The 17,833-nt window shown below is 43.2% G+C and overlaps 1 protein-coding gene across 3 annotated transcripts in view; it reads left to right on the top strand.

The window, feature by feature from the left end:
- The window catches only part of smoc1 (SPARC related modular calcium binding 1), a 43,854-nt gene that overhangs the window by 19,975 nt on the left and 6,046 nt on the right, over nucleotides 1-17,833 (top strand). Inside the window, exons 6-14 of one of the 3 annotated variants that reach the window (XM_029460119.1) lie at nucleotides 1,070-1,117; nucleotides 2,216-2,236; nucleotides 3,064-3,120; nucleotides 3,883-3,963; nucleotides 9,403-9,595; nucleotides 11,427-11,509; nucleotides 14,041-14,146; nucleotides 14,877-15,121; nucleotides 15,883-15,936. In XM_029460119.1, the coding sequence (XP_029315979.1) occupies nucleotides 1,070-1,117; nucleotides 2,216-2,236; nucleotides 3,064-3,120; nucleotides 3,883-3,963; nucleotides 9,403-9,595; nucleotides 11,427-11,509; nucleotides 14,041-14,146; nucleotides 14,877-15,121; nucleotides 15,883-15,936 (888 nt within the window). Of the gene's footprint in view, nucleotides 1-1,069; nucleotides 1,118-2,215; nucleotides 2,237-3,030; nucleotides 3,121-3,882; nucleotides 3,964-9,402; nucleotides 9,596-11,426; nucleotides 11,510-14,040; nucleotides 14,147-14,876; nucleotides 15,122-15,882; nucleotides 15,937-17,833 lie in introns of all 3 variants that reach the window. The other 2 variants (XM_029460120.1, XM_029460118.1) reach the window with 2 other exon arrangements.

The raw sequence follows: 17,833 nt of genomic DNA, 5'->3' as shown, positions 1-17,833 counted from the left end.
AGCTTCTTGAATGACACGCAGGTTTTCTTTGTATATGACAAATAATATGACAAGTTATGCATAATTAAGACGCTCCGCTAAGAGGTGATGGCTGTTAAGACTTTTGATATCAATTATAAGAATGGACATTCAGCAGATCAATTGATAAAGAACATAATTAGTAGTTGCAGCCCTACTCAAATAAAGTGCTGACCTAGACTAAAAGCATAAAAAATGACTAAAGAAATCTTAGTCGTAATAAGACCAAAATCACAGACAATTGACTAAAAGGGAAAACCCTAAAATAACATTGTATCTCCTGCAGAGTCCTTTCAGTTGTCCAGGTTTAAATAAACTTCTTATGAAATCCTGAGATGTACTTTATGCACAACACAATCTGTCCTGCATAAGATCCAATATCTTCATCGTTTCTTGCAAAGGTATGTTCGACGCTGAGAATATGGGCACATAAACCTGAAACAGCTGCTCCAACTCTCCTCTCACCTGACAACAAATAACCTCTGCCGATAGGCTCAGAACCAAATCAATCATCTCACATACATTTGCAGGAAATGAATTCCGTGAATTTATGGGAACTCATGCCGGGACAAGTGGAGTGTCAGGTAGTAAATTTCCTTCCAGTTGCCTTCACTAATAAAATAAATGGTAGTCGGTTGCACTGTCTAATTCCTCCGTGCTTCCATGCATGAAACCTGCATGCCCCAAACGAGAATGATTTGCTATATTTACTTAATCCAACTTGATTTCCACAGATGGTACAGATCACTAGTTTGCATTAATCAGCGTTAAGACGATGCAACAAGCTTTATGCTTCAACGTGTGCCTGCAAGTACTAACACAGTGTACTCATCAAGACATCAGTGGGTCATCTGTGGGAAGCGTTTCTGCTGGAACCATCACATGTACTTCTAAATCACGAGACAGCTATTAAATAATCATATATTTGCATCACGCAGTCCTTTCTAAAATGGATAAACAGCATTTTGTAATCTAACTGATGAACGTTCCCCAGGAGTAGAGCTGCAGTCGAGTCTTTGCTTTGTACATGTGGTGTTTTCCTTCTTTACAGGGTCAGTAACCGACAGACCACCGGGGCCGCCGCACTCTGGTAGAAAAGGTGAGCTGGGATCTGCTGGGAGTTTGTGTGTGTGCATGCGTGCGAGCGTTTCTATTTGTATGAACGAGACAGAAAGAGAGTACGAGTTCAAAATGTCTTTTGAGCCGATTCTGTTCCATCTGATCTGTGCAAAGTCCATGTTTGCAGAGCAGGAAGAGACGTGACTGCAGCGTTACAAGAGGATTTCAATCTTTATAGTTAAAGAACACGTCTTAAAAGTAGCGTTTCTTCTTCGGCATGTTAGCGTGAGCTCTTCACACGAGTATAACCTCAGACACACGCAGGTGTTCATCGGTGACGCAACAGGATGCAGCGTCTTCCTTCATATTGTATCTGCTCAAACTAAAACATCAGCCCGCTCTCATTCCCGCCGCATCGAATACAGATGTTTGGTCACCATGACACCGACGCACAAGGCATCCTGTAGCGTCTGTGTGAGACGCACCAAGTGACGACAACACACACACATCCGCGGCAATATTACAAGTGTGGTGACGTAGTATAGCGACAGATACAGACTGTTAACGTCGCTGTTCGTGGCTCCTAACCAACTGCTTTTGTTTGAATTTGCAACGTTAACCATGGACCGTGGTGCGGTGTCAGAAGTGTTGGAATGAGAACGGGTTAGTAGTTGAATCAATATACAACTATTTCAAATACTTCTGAACTGTCACTAGAAGTACAAGCTGAGAACAGCTGCTCTCACGCTTTCTTTGCTCTAAAGCACTTTTAGTTTTCGAGTCGAGTTCAGAGTTTGCTGTCTATTCTTACATTCATTGTTTCCCCCCCTCACAGTCCAGATCTGGATCAAACAGTAAACGACAAAGACTGAAAGTTACAGAATTAGTTTTAACATTTTAGAAAGTGTAAAAAATAAAAATAAGTCAACTACTGGTGAAATGTGTGACTTGTGTTTGCAGGCCTGAGAACATCGTAGTAACTTGTATTCTATTCACAGTGAGACAGATCAGGTCACTTTGACCTCAGTGTTACAGTTTGCTGATGATCTGATTGAAGGATTTACTTTAGTGTTTGTAGAATGACTTCAGTTCTCTGTGGTTTGCTTTTAATCAAATTATTTCCTAAGGAATGTTCCAGACTCGACAAAACTGCACATGGGTGAGTATTGTAGGTCGCTGAATTCACAGCATTATTATTACAGTAAGAACAGTTACAACTCCTCAAAGTCTTAAACAGGACAGTCTTTAAGCCTGTCACACAGTAAAATGTCCTTTTGTAAGCACACTTTTCAGATTTCATTTTCAATGAAGTACAGATGGCAGATTGTAGCACTAAACAAATAATTCATTTCTTGAATGTCATTATTATCCACAACAAATTTCAGCCAAATATGGACATTAGTTTTTGAGATACGGTTCTCATGGACAGAGAGTAAAGGGCCAGTTTTAATGTGACGGTGGAACCAGAATAAGGAGCTTCTCCAAAGTCATTTGGAAGTATCCTAAGGGGACCGTCAGTTTAAATCCAGTCTGGCCACTTGTTAAGATCGTACGCTGGATCAGCGCTTTGGAGACGAACCATCCAACAAACCAACATCGTCCTATTTTAACAATCAAGAAGTATTCAGAGGTCAGTTCACCTCTGTGTTAGGGTTAGCTGCTACACCTGCTGGGTCCTGATGGGGCGGGTGGTCCCCTCATGTGTGCGTACGTATGTATGCGTGTGTGGTTTTGTGTTCGATTGTGAGTGTGTGCAGCTGGATCATGTGTGTGCGAGAGTCAGTGTGAGGAGTTTGATTCATTGATGTGTGTGTGAGAGTTGTAGAGTTCCTCTTTTTATTTTATTATTCAATCTGTCTCTCTGTCTGTTTTTCTATCTTGGCCGGGCCATGTGCAAATCCCAACCATTCAACAGTTCTGGAGAGTAGATTGTATTAACCTCAATAATGGTAGTCTCTTTCCGTTTCTTTCTCACTCTGAACCCAGATGATGGCTCCAAGCCCACACCCACCATGGAGACTCACGTCCCCCCCGAGAGTGATGGTGAGTGTCTTCTAACTACTAAAGCTTTATACCAAACGTAGCGCGTACATGCAGGTTTATAAAACCTTTCCTATTGCCAGTAGACGTGTGGGCCTTTCTGTCACGTTCAACGTCTACGAGCCGCAGAAAGCAGCGTCAGTAAACACGTGGTGACTTATTCAGCACCTCGTTCAAACTCTCAAACCAGAGTTGGTGATTGTTGGAACAGACGGCGGTTTTATTTTGTTTCTGTTAAATGAAGGTTTCTGTCAATGGAGTCTGGTGGCTGTGAGAGGAGCACACCTACATTATAATGATCCCTGTTGATTTTATTTAATATATATTCACCTCAACGAGGATCGATCGATGCTGGAGTTTGGGAATTAATGGAGATTGTAACCTCTCCCACTTGTAGATGTAGTGATGTAAGTGGGGTTTTTGGAAAGATATCTCTTTTATGTACTTTCAAGCTGTTGATCTAAGATTGTTCCAACACCTCAGTGAAGCTGCAGTGTGTCGGGACTTTAATATTCAAACTCAAGGCATAATTTCTTTAAGAATGCACCATTATAATAAATGGAAAACTGCAGCTGTCAAAAATACCAGAGGACAGATTTGATATTTTTGGAAATACTGGGATCTTGGATTTCAGTATTTGGTTTTGTGGACAAAGCTTCTGGCGGGTCCGACGAGGTTAAATAAAGCTTAGCTTGTGGTACATTCTGTGGTAATCATGTAATGGTATGAAAGTTATTGACTGCACTCTGTCTCCTGTCATTACAGAGATAACGGCTCCAACGCTGTGGATAAAACAGCTGGTTTATAAGGAGAATAAACAGAACAGCTCCAGTTCCAGGAAGCAAGGTGAGACAAAGATACTCCAGGTTCTGAGAATTGTTATAATGAGAAGTAGCTCACAGAAGAAATATAAAAACAACTTCAATTTCTATCATTCCATAAAATATATAAATTTAAGCACTTTCAATGACCAATGTCTGTTTTTTAAAAACTTTCAAGGCATTGATGTTTTCCCCTCATATTCACAAACTGTCAGGGATATCAAGGACCCGTGTTAACCACAGGCTTTTCTCTGTTTTATATCATATTAAAGTCAATGTATTTGGGTTTAGTGGCAGTTGTGTGGTGTGGGAAGCCAGTGAGGGATCACATATCAATACATCACTGATGAACCCTCCTACTCAAATATCACCGCTGATGTTACACCAGAGAAGCATCTCAGACCCTGAATAAATGTGAACGGCGCTGTAACCGGTTTCAAAGCCACTCGTTTCAGGATGAAATGTAAAACATTTCCAGCACCGCACCGCCAGGATTAAGTTTCCTGGTTTCTTTCCTTTGGTGTAATTTGTTTAGCTTTCTCTGTCTCCTTTTCAATTACGCCTCGACATGTTCACTTCCCTCTGGGCAGCTGGACGCCTTTCACGCTTCTGCAGCTAGTCAATGTGGCGGGAGGGGAGTGCGTGTCTGTGTGTGGATGGACATATCTGTTAGCCGATATACGGAACTGATGTCTTTATTAAATAGTCGGCAAATGTGAGTTTCTTTTTTGAAGCACTTTCGTACACATTGAACTTTGCAAACTGGATGTTTGCTGTTATTTGTGTGTTGTTAAACGTGTCTTTGTTGCTGCAGCATGTTTGTTGTTGCTTGTTTCAACATTTCTCGCAGGGTTTTTGTCTTTAAGCTGCACATCCGGGGACAATAAAGCTTATTGAAGGTTACGATCAAAATGAGAGAAACTGCCATGAACGATTGGTCTTCAAACACACATTGGCCAAACTTACAGTACATGTGTTTATGTGCCTTGTGCATATCTTAACACTTTGATGTCCACATGTTGCATCAGGATGCTAAGTTAGCTCTCCCCCACACATACGGTTGATTGTAATGGGGGTGAGTGATGGCGATGTGGCAGGGGAACTGTGGTCAGGGCAGCCGAGAGGACGGAGATGAGAGATTCACTGCGACAGCTCTTTGAAACTCATGTGGAAACACCAGCTTCCTGTTTCCAATTAGCATCCGGTGTCCTCAAAGTACGAGCGACAAGGCCGACATCACGCGAAGTGAGACATGAGCGAAGTGTGTCTGCGACTGCACGTGATTGCATACAATGTGTGTGTGTGTGTGTGTGTGTGTGTGTGTGTGTGTACATGAAAACATGTGTGTAATTCAGAGTCCGCAAAGAAACAACTCAAGTACTGCACCAGAGTTATGGTTTTGTGCTTGAGTATTTCCACTGAACTCTTCTACATTCAGAAACAAATCTTGTGCTTTATGATAACTGGAGTTACTAAAAAATCATTTTAGATCCAACACTAGAACACTGAGCGCGCTGACCTCCGCCAAGAGCAAAGCTGCGTTCACGTCCTCGGTCCTGATTCGTGAAGTCGTTCTTCCGAATGTTCATGAGCTTTAAGTCGTGATGTGGAAACAACATGGACGCTACCAAGAAGATGTTTTATTGCTCAGAGCGTTTTGTTTCAGAGTTATTAAGACTCGAGAAATTATCTTTACGATTATTCGGACACAACATGAATGCAGCACTATCTCGCACTTTTAAGGAAAGTGTAGCGTGATACGTGTTCCCGCCCCGTGGGTCGGATCCACTCCAACATGTCATGGGTTCTTCCTGAGACCATGCTTCACTCTTAACAAGTTTCCTGAAAATCAGGCCGGTGGTGTTTCTGTTATTCTGCTGACTTTCATAAGATGCACCTTCTCTAACATTCCTCCACATTTACTTTCCATCCTCAACTCATTTCAAGACATTGAAATCCCAAAACCTTTCATGTGACCCACGTTGACCTCTGACACACGAGTTCATTCAGCTGGAGCTGAAACAAGACGACACTTTAATAATTCAGCAGGATTTTATCTGTCGGATCAAACTGAATATTCTTTGGTCAAATAAAGAAAAACATTGGAAGATGTTTTCCCAGTTTCTGACATTTAAAATAAAATCAATAAATTGATAAGAATATTTTAGTTGCAGCTCCAGAAGTACAAACAGCTTTATTTATTTATACCTTTATAAACTGTTGTTGGGCACTTTCTTAATTCTCTTGATAGATGGAGCTTTAGAGAGTGAAACAGCGAGCAGACAGCAGGAGAGACAAACTGCTTGTAAAGTAAAGAAGCTTCTCCCTGTCCATGCTGGAGAAGCAGCCGTCCCGTGTGCACATAAACTCCATCATTCTGATTTAGACATTGTGTTTGTTTAGGCAAAGTGATGCAAAGTCTTTGAGAAAGATGCTTTGTTGCCAGACATGCTGTTGTTCTAATGTTGTAAGGAAGGATAAGCTGCAGTGGAGAGCAGGAACTCGCTGACTCTCTCCGTACGGCGAAGCAAACAAGATGTAACACGATCACGTCCATTAAGAACATGATCTTGTAACAGATCTGTGGGCTTGAAAAGGGATTTTGTTCATTTGAATCCTGTTTGCTTGTGAAGCGTGAACTTGTGTTTCACTCTCCAGCACGATAAGCGACGACAGTAAAGGGATGGGACCAAACCGGCAAACGAATGACGTGTTGAAAAGTAATACGATCGTGTTAATGACGAATCCTTTTCCTGAGTGAACTCTCCATCAGCTCACTTTAGGTCATAAACACACACATGCACCTAAATACCTACTCAGAGTTCCCCATTACTAACACTTCCGCTATTTTAACTGCGGAGGAGGATCGAGAGACAACACTGCAGCGATTAACTCACAGCTGAAAGCCATTGGAGAGGAGAGAAAAGGAAAGTGAAGGAATGAAGGACATCATCTTAAGAGAGGCGGGAGACGTTATAACATGTGTAATGTAACGTTTAAAAAGATCTTCTCTTGGCTCCGAGCCTGGAGGTTTGAAGTGTAAGTACTGCAGATGTTCACATTAGAACCATAATCAGTTTCCCCCAAAGACAAAACAGTTCCTGACATCCACGTGTGTGTGTGTGGGGAGGGGGGGGGGTTTATTTTAGGACAATATTTGTTTTCTGAGGGTTTATGTTTCATTTCATTCGCTTCCTGCGAAGGGAAGAAAAATCAAATAGAAAAAGAAACAAAAATAAAAAATAAATAGAGCAGAAGTGCAGATATCCAACGCAGGCAAAGAAGTCATGGATTGAGTTTCAACTCCGCACCGAACCGAGAGGATCACACTGCAAGACTTCTGCCTTTTTCCATTCATATGCATCAAAACTATTTTCTTTGGGGAATCTTAGCGCCTGGCGCCAGCTCAACGTCTGTATAATAAACACTGCTCAATAATTTGGATGTGAAGGAACCTTGGCGAGGACCAGAGCCACAGCGTTAAGACCACTTGAGTGTGAGTCTTCACAGGAGAACACACACACACACACACACACACACACACACACACACACACATCTCTGATAATATATATTTTTTAAATCAACTCTGAAATCAATTAGTTGTGTGCTCGTGTGTGATTGATTGAAGGGTGCATTTATGTTTGTTGGTGTAATTTGAGTGCTCGTGCAGCGTGCAGGGTTAGGGAGACACACAGCATCAGGCTGGCCAATATAAATACTGAGATGTAGAGACTCAAATGCACAAAAGAGTGGAGCGGCTTCTGCAGCCACTAAACCTGCACAAATAAGACCAAAGGAAACTAACTCACCTCAAAGAGTGAAATGCTGCTTGGACGGTCTCAGTGCACATCACGCAGTAATATGGAGACCTGTCCATGCAGCTTCATTTTATGGCTCAAGAAACTTAAAATTAGTTTAGAAAATTGTGAGTAGAGTTAAAGTTGCATTGATGGATTTCTCTAAAGAGAATGCTGCTCACACAGAACTCTTGATTTGTCTACTACCTGAACTTGCTTATGTCTGGAGACACGTTTGATCGGAGCAGCGAGACTCTACTGGCTGTAAAACCAAAACAATTTGCTAAAAGACGCTAAAGCTCCCCGTAGAGCTCCGGGGAACGATAGAGTCAGGAGGTGGGTCTGTCACTAAAAGAACCTCTTTCATAAATAAGAAGGGATATGATCCAGTGCTAATAAAGTAATATTGATGATAAGGATGTGAACTCTTCCTCCACCGTTGTGTGGGTGGAGAATGTTCTCAAAATGATGTAGAAGAGGAGAAGGGCCATCAGACTGTTCCGTAAAGTCCTCGTTATACTTTGTTACTGGAACTGTGCGAGGCTGAGGCTCAAATCAGCTCCACAATGTAAAATACAACATGGTCCACATGGTCCACACGGTCAGCGTGATCTCAAAGCTTCTCGGCACACTTGAGTGTGAAATGAAGAACGGATCAGGAGCGGTAAAAGCCCTCTTCATCCCCATGGTTACAGCTTCAGCACGCAGCTCTGTTGTACTTGGTTTAAGAGTGAGTGATGGACTAAATGGATGTGAAAGTAAATACAGCGTGTGGTAGGACGAGGTGTTGCAGGAACATCTCTCGTGGGCGGACCGTTGTTGGTAAAGACTTCCCGATACAGGCCGAGGAAGGACTAGGGGAGGCTGATACAGCTCGGGGAGGTTTGTGTCACGCTCAGTGAGTGGTGGATCGCAGACTCTCTGACATGACACATTTCTGAAGGAACGTTCTTGAAGTCCAGCGCAACATTGGATATTACTGTCACAAACTACTTTGACAAAAATAAATCTTTAATCAAGACCCACTTATAACCTTTCCCACCAACATTAGCTTGTATATGTTAGTTCCTGGTCCACCAGGTAATACCTTTTGTCATAAATTGCAATTGAATCACTTTCTAGTAAAAGCTCAGTATAAAGCTAGTAAGGAGACCTTGAGTTGAGATTTTCTTTTGTCAAACTACTGCAGAACTTCCAATGCCAATAATGAACTTTCACGCTTACAGCTTCACTCTTGTGTTTCACTACTTTATCCAAACGGAATGAAAACACTCCTCACTCCACCAAACGGCTTGTGTTTTAGGTTCGGGTGATTCTCGGTTTGTCAGCCGGATTACGGGAAAAAGTACTGACACGTTTGTCATGGCAAATTATTTTTCTCTTTGAAGCATGATGAATGCTACAGAGTGGACTTCTACCGACCAGCAGCCAATCACAATCACTACCGGTCGATCGACAGCCAATCGCGATGCTGGGACTTACACCCACTATAAATGTTTGGTGTAATAGTTCCTACAATGCATGACTCTCCTGAATCAGAGTTAAAGTATATTCCTGACGAGGTAGTCTGTCATGTGTCGTACATCATCCTGTTCATGTTGTGACTCCTGATGCTTGTGTGTGTTTCTGGTGCCTCTGTATTGAGTGTGTTTCTCATGGTTTTAGAGAAAGTTCCCTCTTGTGACCAGGAGCGACAGAGCGCATTGGACGAGGCTCGACAGAATCCTCGCGAAGCCATTTTCATCCCCGAATGTGGGCCCGGAGGCCTTTACAAAGCAGTCCAGTGCCACCAGTCCACGGGCTACTGCTGGTGTGTTCTGGTGGACACGGGGCGGCCCATTCCTGGAACATCCACAAGGTAATATCTTTTGTCATAAATTGCATTTGAATCACTTTTTTCTGCCAAAGTGGGAAAGGCCATCTGATATACTTATAGCAGAACCGAACAAGCATCTGTGTTCAGTTCTGTTGGTACCGGTGCTGCAAAACACATTCATACATACAGCAGCTTGTTTTAAAGTATCTGCAGTAAATGACCAGATCAGCTCTGTGTTCAGTGACGTTAAGCAGCAAAGCACTTCTAACCTTAGGAGCTTCGACCATGTCGTTAGCAAACCAGCGTAAACATTAGCTGAAGTAATGCATTTTCCCCAACATTAGCATTGCTAGCTAACCTTAGCACACTTGTAAGGTTAGTACAAGTTATTTGGTGGCTTGTAAATGTTATTCATTGATAAGGAAGTGCGATACACACGCGTGTATCATTTAAGCATCATTAAGTGATAACACACAATGATTTTCCACCATGGGTCCTGGCGATGAGCCCGAGCCTGGAGCTCTGCAGCGGGACACGATTGAAGTACAATAAATATCTGTACTCAATTTCATGGCAATCCATCATATTGTTGATATCTCTCAGTCTGGACAGAAGGAGTGGAGCGACCGTCCTGAGAGCGGCTAAAAGTCACTTTCACTGTTAAAACCTTCAATTTCTTGAGGAATCCAGAATCCAAACTTCTGCTGCCAGCTCACTTGGCAAAACACTTATCTTCAAGCCCTGATGGTAAAACCATCCAGCTGATCATAAACACTCAGCGTTTGTTTTCAGTGCAGTTGCTGCAGGTTTACGTTGCTTTCAGGGAAATGGTGGAGGCACAAAGGGTTCTGGCAAGAGCCGCATGTCACGGGGATGAAGATGAAGCAATGTCGAGTAAATCCTCATCGCTCATGTTTCGCTTGTTTAAAAACGTTTCATGATTTGTATCTAGAACGTGAATATTACAACTTGAACCGCAGCGATAGATAAAGGGAACGAGAGTGAATGTTTGAACAACTGTCAGCTGCAGCGGTGAACACATGAGCTGTTTCTGTTCATCCCTCTCTCTCCACAGGAGGGTTGTTATCACGAGGGCATCAGCAAGAGATTCCTTTTTAATCAATTAACTACATATAATATATATCATTTACAGCCTCAAAGGACTGAAATAAATCACTGACAGACCAAATTCTCATCTGCATTTCTGAGATATTGAATGACTCCCCCGAGGATTTCTTACCTTACCTAAGAATTTATTGTATTTTGGACTCGACCCCTTGACACTCGTCCCAAGTTCTTTCCTCCAGACAGCAATGTGCAGAGTCATGCATCAGACATCCCTTCTTGGATCATTGGCCTTGCAGACTTTAAAAAAAAAAGAAATGACAACTTGCATTTAACGTTGAACAAGAAGAAAAAAAAGCAAATGAGACGCACATGCTCAATTTTCCATCCTAGTCAAGAAGCACTGATACGATAGCCAGGAGAAAACGAGTCATGCCGCGCAGTTTGTTATGGCTCTGAAAGCTGAGTGCACGTCTCATTTATTTATTAAGCGTTTATAAAAAGAAAAAGGTAATCAGTGAATACTCAGATAAAAGCCAAACACTTGTAGGTCCTAGTTTTAAGAAGCCAGAATAGCATAAAGTGTACAGTGAAGATATTACAAACGTAACGTCTCCTGGTTCTAAGCTCCACGTTTTAGTTCCAGTCGTCAGTTCAAGGCTTCGTTCATTTTTCCTTCTCTGATCAAATTTGTCAGCTTCTCCTTTGATGTCTTGGCTTTTTCACACATTACTAAGACAGGTTTATTCTTTCCTTCTTCTGTCTCATGCAGCCATGTTCCCGCTGTCCTCTCCTCTCTGTGTAACAGGTACCAGACGCCGGAGTGTGACGGCGCTGCACGATCCCGCGTCTCAGACACTGAAGATCCTTTCCAAGGCAGAGACCTGACAGGTTGTTTTTCACTGTTACTTGGGGCTTCGGGATTTTGCAGGAACATTCTTGATTCAATTATATAGTCTTGTTTTTACCCTCATATTTAACAAATGATGAAGTTTAAACATTCCCTCCCACTCCTTCACAAAGGTTTGGTTTCTGTTACGTTGCCTTTCAAGCTGCACAACACATGTGCTTTACAACGATGTGTTTGGGCAGATTTACCATTTAAATCTGCAGCAGTTTTTTTTAACATTGGTGGATTAAAGCAGCTTCTCATGTCGAGCTGGCAACCATCAGTGTATCTGTCCCTGGCAGTTCAGCTTTAGCTAGTTAGCTAATGAAGCTAACATGAGCTGCACTGATGATCCATGAAGATGGAAATAAAGAAGAACATGTTGCTGCAGTGTAGAGGGCGGATGTAGAAGGATGATCAGACAGATTTAAGCTTTACTGTCCACACTTTTACTCTTAGAAAAACAATAAAGTAAAATGGACGACTGATGTGTCTGGAGAACGTAACGGCATCTCTGACGATGATTTTGACTAAATTTGCTGAAGTGTAAAGAAGAGCGGGACAGAGCTGCCAGCTGTAAAGTCTCCACACTGCACAGTGGATGTGTTGGTAGCAAAATAAAATACTTGCAACCCCCCCCCTATTTAAAACATGTGCCACGCATCAAATAATTTCCTGCAAATTTGACACTTGATCACTCCGAGTGGATCGTCTTTGTTTGAACCCTTCTAGTTGCAGAAGAGAACCGTGAAGAACTTCCATTACGTTACTGAGCGCCAGTTGGAATGAAATGATACCAAAGATCATTTCATTCATGTGCACAAACGACTGCATTATACTAAACGTGCAGGAAGCAATGAGTGAAGTTTAGGACTTCATTGTGACTCTTACTGCACACAACGCTTCGGCTTCAGCATGTGGAGAAATCAAAGCTCGGCCCGCTGCATGTAGTCACCTTCACTGACGGACAATCGCTGTCCAGGGGGGGTTGAGAGGACACACCCCACACTCACCGAGCAGATCGAGGGTTTTGATTAAGAATACTAAACCACACTTTGTGGTGTTGAATTCCCAGGCAGCAAAGATCAGAGAGTCTCCTCTGAAGCAGAGGTCGTGACCTCGGCTCGCACTCGTCTACCCGTGTTACTGCAGAGCTCACTTACTTTTGTTGCCCCTCTGTTTCCCCATCATTGCATTGTAACTCTTATTTAATTCCCCATCTGGTGAGTTTACAGAGTCAAGCATGACTCCTGACTGTGCAGCAGATGTGTGCCATGTTTTATGGAAGGTGTGAGTGTTGCAGGGTGTGGTGGTGGTGCCGAGGCTCTGGGGGGCTGCTGGGGGTGTCGGGAGACCCCAGGGTGCTGAGTGGAGATATTTTTATGTACTGTAGAGGGATGTTCTGAAGCGCCACAACAAAGCATAATATTTCATAGGCATGAAGAGAGAAGAATGCTGGGGAGGGCAGCTGCAGGTTCAGTCTGCAGATGACCCAGTAAAGACTGTCAGTACGGGTCCAAGAGGAAGATATTAAAGTGGACACGGAAACTACACAAACACAGCGAGGCGACGTAAAGCTCGTTACAAAACAAGAGCAAATCTGAAGTTGGCTTTCACACGCTGGGGAGCACCGGGGGGGGGGGGCTCAACATATTGAGCCTTTAAAATAGCACAAACTCTACATTTGCTTTTTTCTAGTAAAGATATTTGAAACTCTGAAAGATGGAAGAAACTGAGAAGAAATCCGTCCTTTAACTGCTCGCAGGTTATTTAGCGTGGAGCAGCTTTAATGTCTGACGCTGCCAGCGGTCCCGCACCACACTGCGCCACATACGCAGCACACAACATAACGCTTTGCACTTCATAACATCCTAATTTAACACTTGGATTAAGGCGCAGCAAGGCAGTGCTTCTCCGAGCTGGTCGTGTCGTAGGAAATGCTAATTGGATTCACCTGGCGGGGCAGCGAACCACCTCCCACAGAACCCCGAGCCCGCACAAAAGGAATGAAAAGACATGAGCCGAGGTGGGGCGGAGAAAGCTTGAGCGAAGGAGGTAGAGACTGAAAGCTAAAAGAATGAGAAGATTAGTTTACTATGCAGCTGCGTTTGAAGTTTCCCTTTAAGAGACACAATTAGAAGGGAAAGCTTTGCACTGGTTCACGTGCCATTAAAGCCGTACATCTGGGCAATTAAAGAGAGCTACCCAAGGTGTTCAGAATTGTGTCATAAAAGTTAACAGGTCTGCACTGCTCAACAAAACTCTCTCATCACCGCACACTTCTGTTCCACCTCTGCTGAGGCTTTACACAACAGCCAAACTATGTGTTCCACCTCTGATGAGGATTCACCAGTAATTGTGACCCTAACCCAATTAACAGATACACCTGGTTTGCCGTTGAGCTGGGGACAAGGTTTGCTTTATTTGACTGTAACAGCCGTCACACTGGTGCAGTCGTGTGGAGGCTTCACCGTAATGACTCGTTACTCGTGGAAGGTAATGTTGCTGTTTTTCTGTCTTTGATTTGTGCCAGGCTGCCCAGAGGGGAAGAAAGTGGAATTCATTACAAGCTTGTTAGATGCCCTCACAACAGACATGGTGCAGGCCATAAACTCACCAGCCCCCTCGGGTGGTGGGAGGTAAGTAGTGTCATGATGTAGCATTAAGACCCAAAGAGTGTTGGACCTGAGCAGGACACCTTATGGCCGATTACTCATGCAAACTTCCACCGCTTTCCTCAAATAACCTTCCTTCTCTAAACTGAACGCTAACATTTTATCTGTGACACAGATCTTGGCCGAGACACCGACGGGGTTTGTGTTCACGTTCCATTATGATGGAACTTTACACACCAGGGTTTCCCAAAGACATAATTGGTGACGGTTCTCGTGTCCAGGAAGAGTTCAGTCTCCCGGACAGATTCCGGTTTAATAATCTGTATTTATCGAGCTTTAAAGCCTTTTATAGGGAAGTTATTTAAAGACCGATGCCGAGCCACAGCCTCGGCCACTTCAGACTTTTTTAATAGAAGGATAAAATTTAATGTTCGTCAATTTCAATCGGCTACAGTTCAAATTGTGCTGAGAGGGAATCCTCTTATGTTACAACCTAATGGGACTGGAAGTTAAATGACTTTATTGCAATCCAAGCTGTAATAAAATATGTTGTCAGACTCTGACATGAAGCATCGAGATGTAAGATGTTTCATTGTGTGTGTAACGCAGGATTAATACTCTTATGAGTCATCTAATACATGTCCAGTTTATTGTGTGTGTGTTATTGTGTTATTGTTAGGACTAATAGTGAAACTATATTTTACACCACTGAAACAGTGTTTTCACTCCCATCTGTGCCTCTAACCCGAACCAGGTTTGTTGAGCCTGATCCCAGTCACACTTTAGAGGAGAGGGTGGTGCACTGGTACTTCGCCCAGCTGGATAACAACGGCAGCCAGGACATCAACAAGAAGGAGCTGAAGCCGTTTAAGAGGTACCTGAAGAAGAAAGCCAAACCCAAGAAGTGCGCCCGCAAGTTCACCGACTACTGTGACCTGAATAAGGACAGAGCCATCTCCCTGCAGGAGCTGAAGGGCTGCCTGGGCGTCAGCAAGGAGGGTAAGAGGAAGCTGCAGATACTAACAGGGTCACAGAGAAAGGTCATGACCCCGGGATGACCTCAGGCCAGCTGGGGAAGTCTCGTCTCCAACAACTAGTCAGAGATGCAGAACACAACTTATAGATATGTCAAGTTGAGGATTTAAAATAAAAGAGGTACTTAGTTTTGTTAAGATGAGGATTTAAGTGCTTTTAAGACTGAAAGTGTAAACTGCAAAACACAGAAGCCTTTCCATTTGTTCCCACAAAGCCTGAACAAGCTCCACTGCTTCCCTCACTGATGAGTCTTTAGACTTAGCTGATGTATTAGTGCATCCTGGACCGGAGAGCGAGTGTGCAGACTGTGGAAGCAGCTGCAGCTCAGACCCCCGAGAGGAAGTAGTGAGGAGATTCTCACAGGTTGTTAAACACACAAATTAAAAAGTAAACCAGTGACTGTCAGAATATTAATGTCTTCAAAACATGCGAGGAGGAAGAAGATGTGAATAGAAGACAAACTGTTTCTTTACACACCGAAATAAATATCTGTAAGAAAGTGAGAATATCGAACAATAAGTATATATTTATATATCTAAATATTTGGATTTTTTAAGTCACAGTTCATTAAACATTTTTCCACGGATGCATATGTTTAAATAAATGACAAATATTTTCTGCTACATTTAAAAGTGAATTCTAATTATTTTTATTTTGTGGCATAGACGTTTTATAACAAGACGTGGACCTCCATCAGGTTTAATCTTTGTTTATGTCTGTTGCAGGCGGCGCAACAACAAGTGGCAACGAAGGCTCAAGGCAAGGGACCAAACTGTTCAGTAAGCAAAACTAATACTTAAAACATTAACATCCACATTCAGGATGGATACAGAGACAGCAGATTCATGTGTGTGTGTGTGTGTGTGTGTGTGTGTGTGTGTGTGTGTGTGTGTGTGTGTCCTCACATTGAGGAGCTGAAACCAGAGAATGTTTTTGGCTTATTGCTTGAAAAATGACAAACAATCGATTATTGAAATTAAAAGTTAGATTCAAGACTTTTTTGATGACATTCGGAATTAAATTTAAAACCAACTTACTTAAATACATGTTTACCAATTATTATGAGTTTAAATTGCATCGTCAGAAAGAAATCGATTCACAGGTCTGAGCATCTGTAAGACTTTTGAAGGATTGAGTCAACACATTTTATTACCACTTATTAAATTAATGAATTACATTCAAAGACTTTTAAAGGATCCGCAGGAACCCTGCTTTCTCGATCCGCCGGTACCCCCCCCCCCCCCCCATTGAGCGATTATTGCTCCCGTTGGTGCTGTTGACTCTGGCCTCTGGGTCGGTTCAGCGCCACGCAGCACTGAGGTCATGTGTTTACCCTGGCGCTGGCCTCGCCGCGCCTGGAGAACAGCGTCTCTGAGCGGGCATAACGTCAGGTTTTCTGGGACCCCGGACACAGCTGCCAGGCTAAACAGCGCCGGTATTGGAAGAGCAGAGAAGGAGGCTCGGCCGCTTGTTTCCCTGTGGTCACAGAATCTCTCACCTTCATGCTTAAGAGCTGGAGCTAAATGGCCCGACAGCTTTAAACAGCTCCTTATGCTGCCACTCAGGCACTCTGAGCAAGTGATTGTGGGGAGAGAGGCATGTGAGGAGAAGCAGGAGTCTGCAGGAACATATGGCAGCATTCTGCCTGGACTAAGATAGACAGCCATTGTGTTCAGGTATGCTGATCCTCAATGGCCTGGATCCCTTTAAGTCAAGCTGCGTCTACCAGACATTAAATCTTATCATGCTCTGTCGCAGCGTTGGATCGTCACTGGGGTGTTGCTGGACATATTTACAGTTTACAGTACGTGCTTCGTGGTGAAGCATGTGGGGCAGAGTGGAGCACATCTGTACCAGGCTCTCAACACGTGGGCAGAAGAAACACATCTGAATACCTGGTGTGAGTTGTGAAGTGCAGAGGGTGGCAGCCATCCTCTGCACAGACGAGGTGTGCAACAGAAGCTGCAGTTCCTCTCCTCAGTCAGGACACTGGTGAGCGGCAGGTCTGGTGGTTCAGCATTACGTCTCCTTCACTGTAATGAACAAAGCACAAACATCTTTGACTGCTAAACTTGTTGCGATGGCTTTTGACAGCAGGGTTCATGATGTTCTTTTCAAAAAAACCTTAATCCCATTAAGAGACACATAAACATACTTTGAATAAGTACAAACACATGCCGTGTGCGAATGCTTGCACGTACAAAAACACACCAAACATGGGAAAACACAATTATAAAGATATTAAAGCATCTATTGTGAGTGCAGCGGTTTCAGTCTGCAGGATGCATCAGCTGCATGAAATACAGTATGAGCTGCTGCAGTCACAGTATGCTCAACTTCACACAGTCAGACTTAAAGGGACAGTTCAGAAGTTTACAGTGAGGCTGTATGAGCTTCTCCACAGGCAGTATCACCTGCAGTACATGCAGTCTGTAGGAACAGACAGGAAGCAGGAGGTAAATGTTCTGCTGTGGACGTGTTTCAAACACATAAAAACATCACTTTAAGTGTTCGCTGTATTTAGAATATTTCCACCTCTTTACCTTGCTGTCAGACAGCCTTTCTGCTGTTATCTGTGATCTCTTCTAACACACCAGGGTCCATTAACAAAAACACTAATTTTACCTCTCAGAACACAGGAGCTGCTGGTCTACAGCTGCCTCCATCTGTTAGTTA

Source organism: Cottoperca gobio, chromosome 22 (genome assembly GCF_900634415.1).
Source record: "Cottoperca gobio chromosome 22, fCotGob3.1, whole genome shotgun sequence".
NCBI classification, from domain to species: Eukaryota; Metazoa; Chordata; class Actinopteri; order Perciformes; family Bovichtidae; genus Cottoperca; species Cottoperca gobio.
The sequence above is the reverse complement of the archived record's forward strand: the minus strand, read 5'-3'. Positions and strand labels throughout refer to the sequence as shown.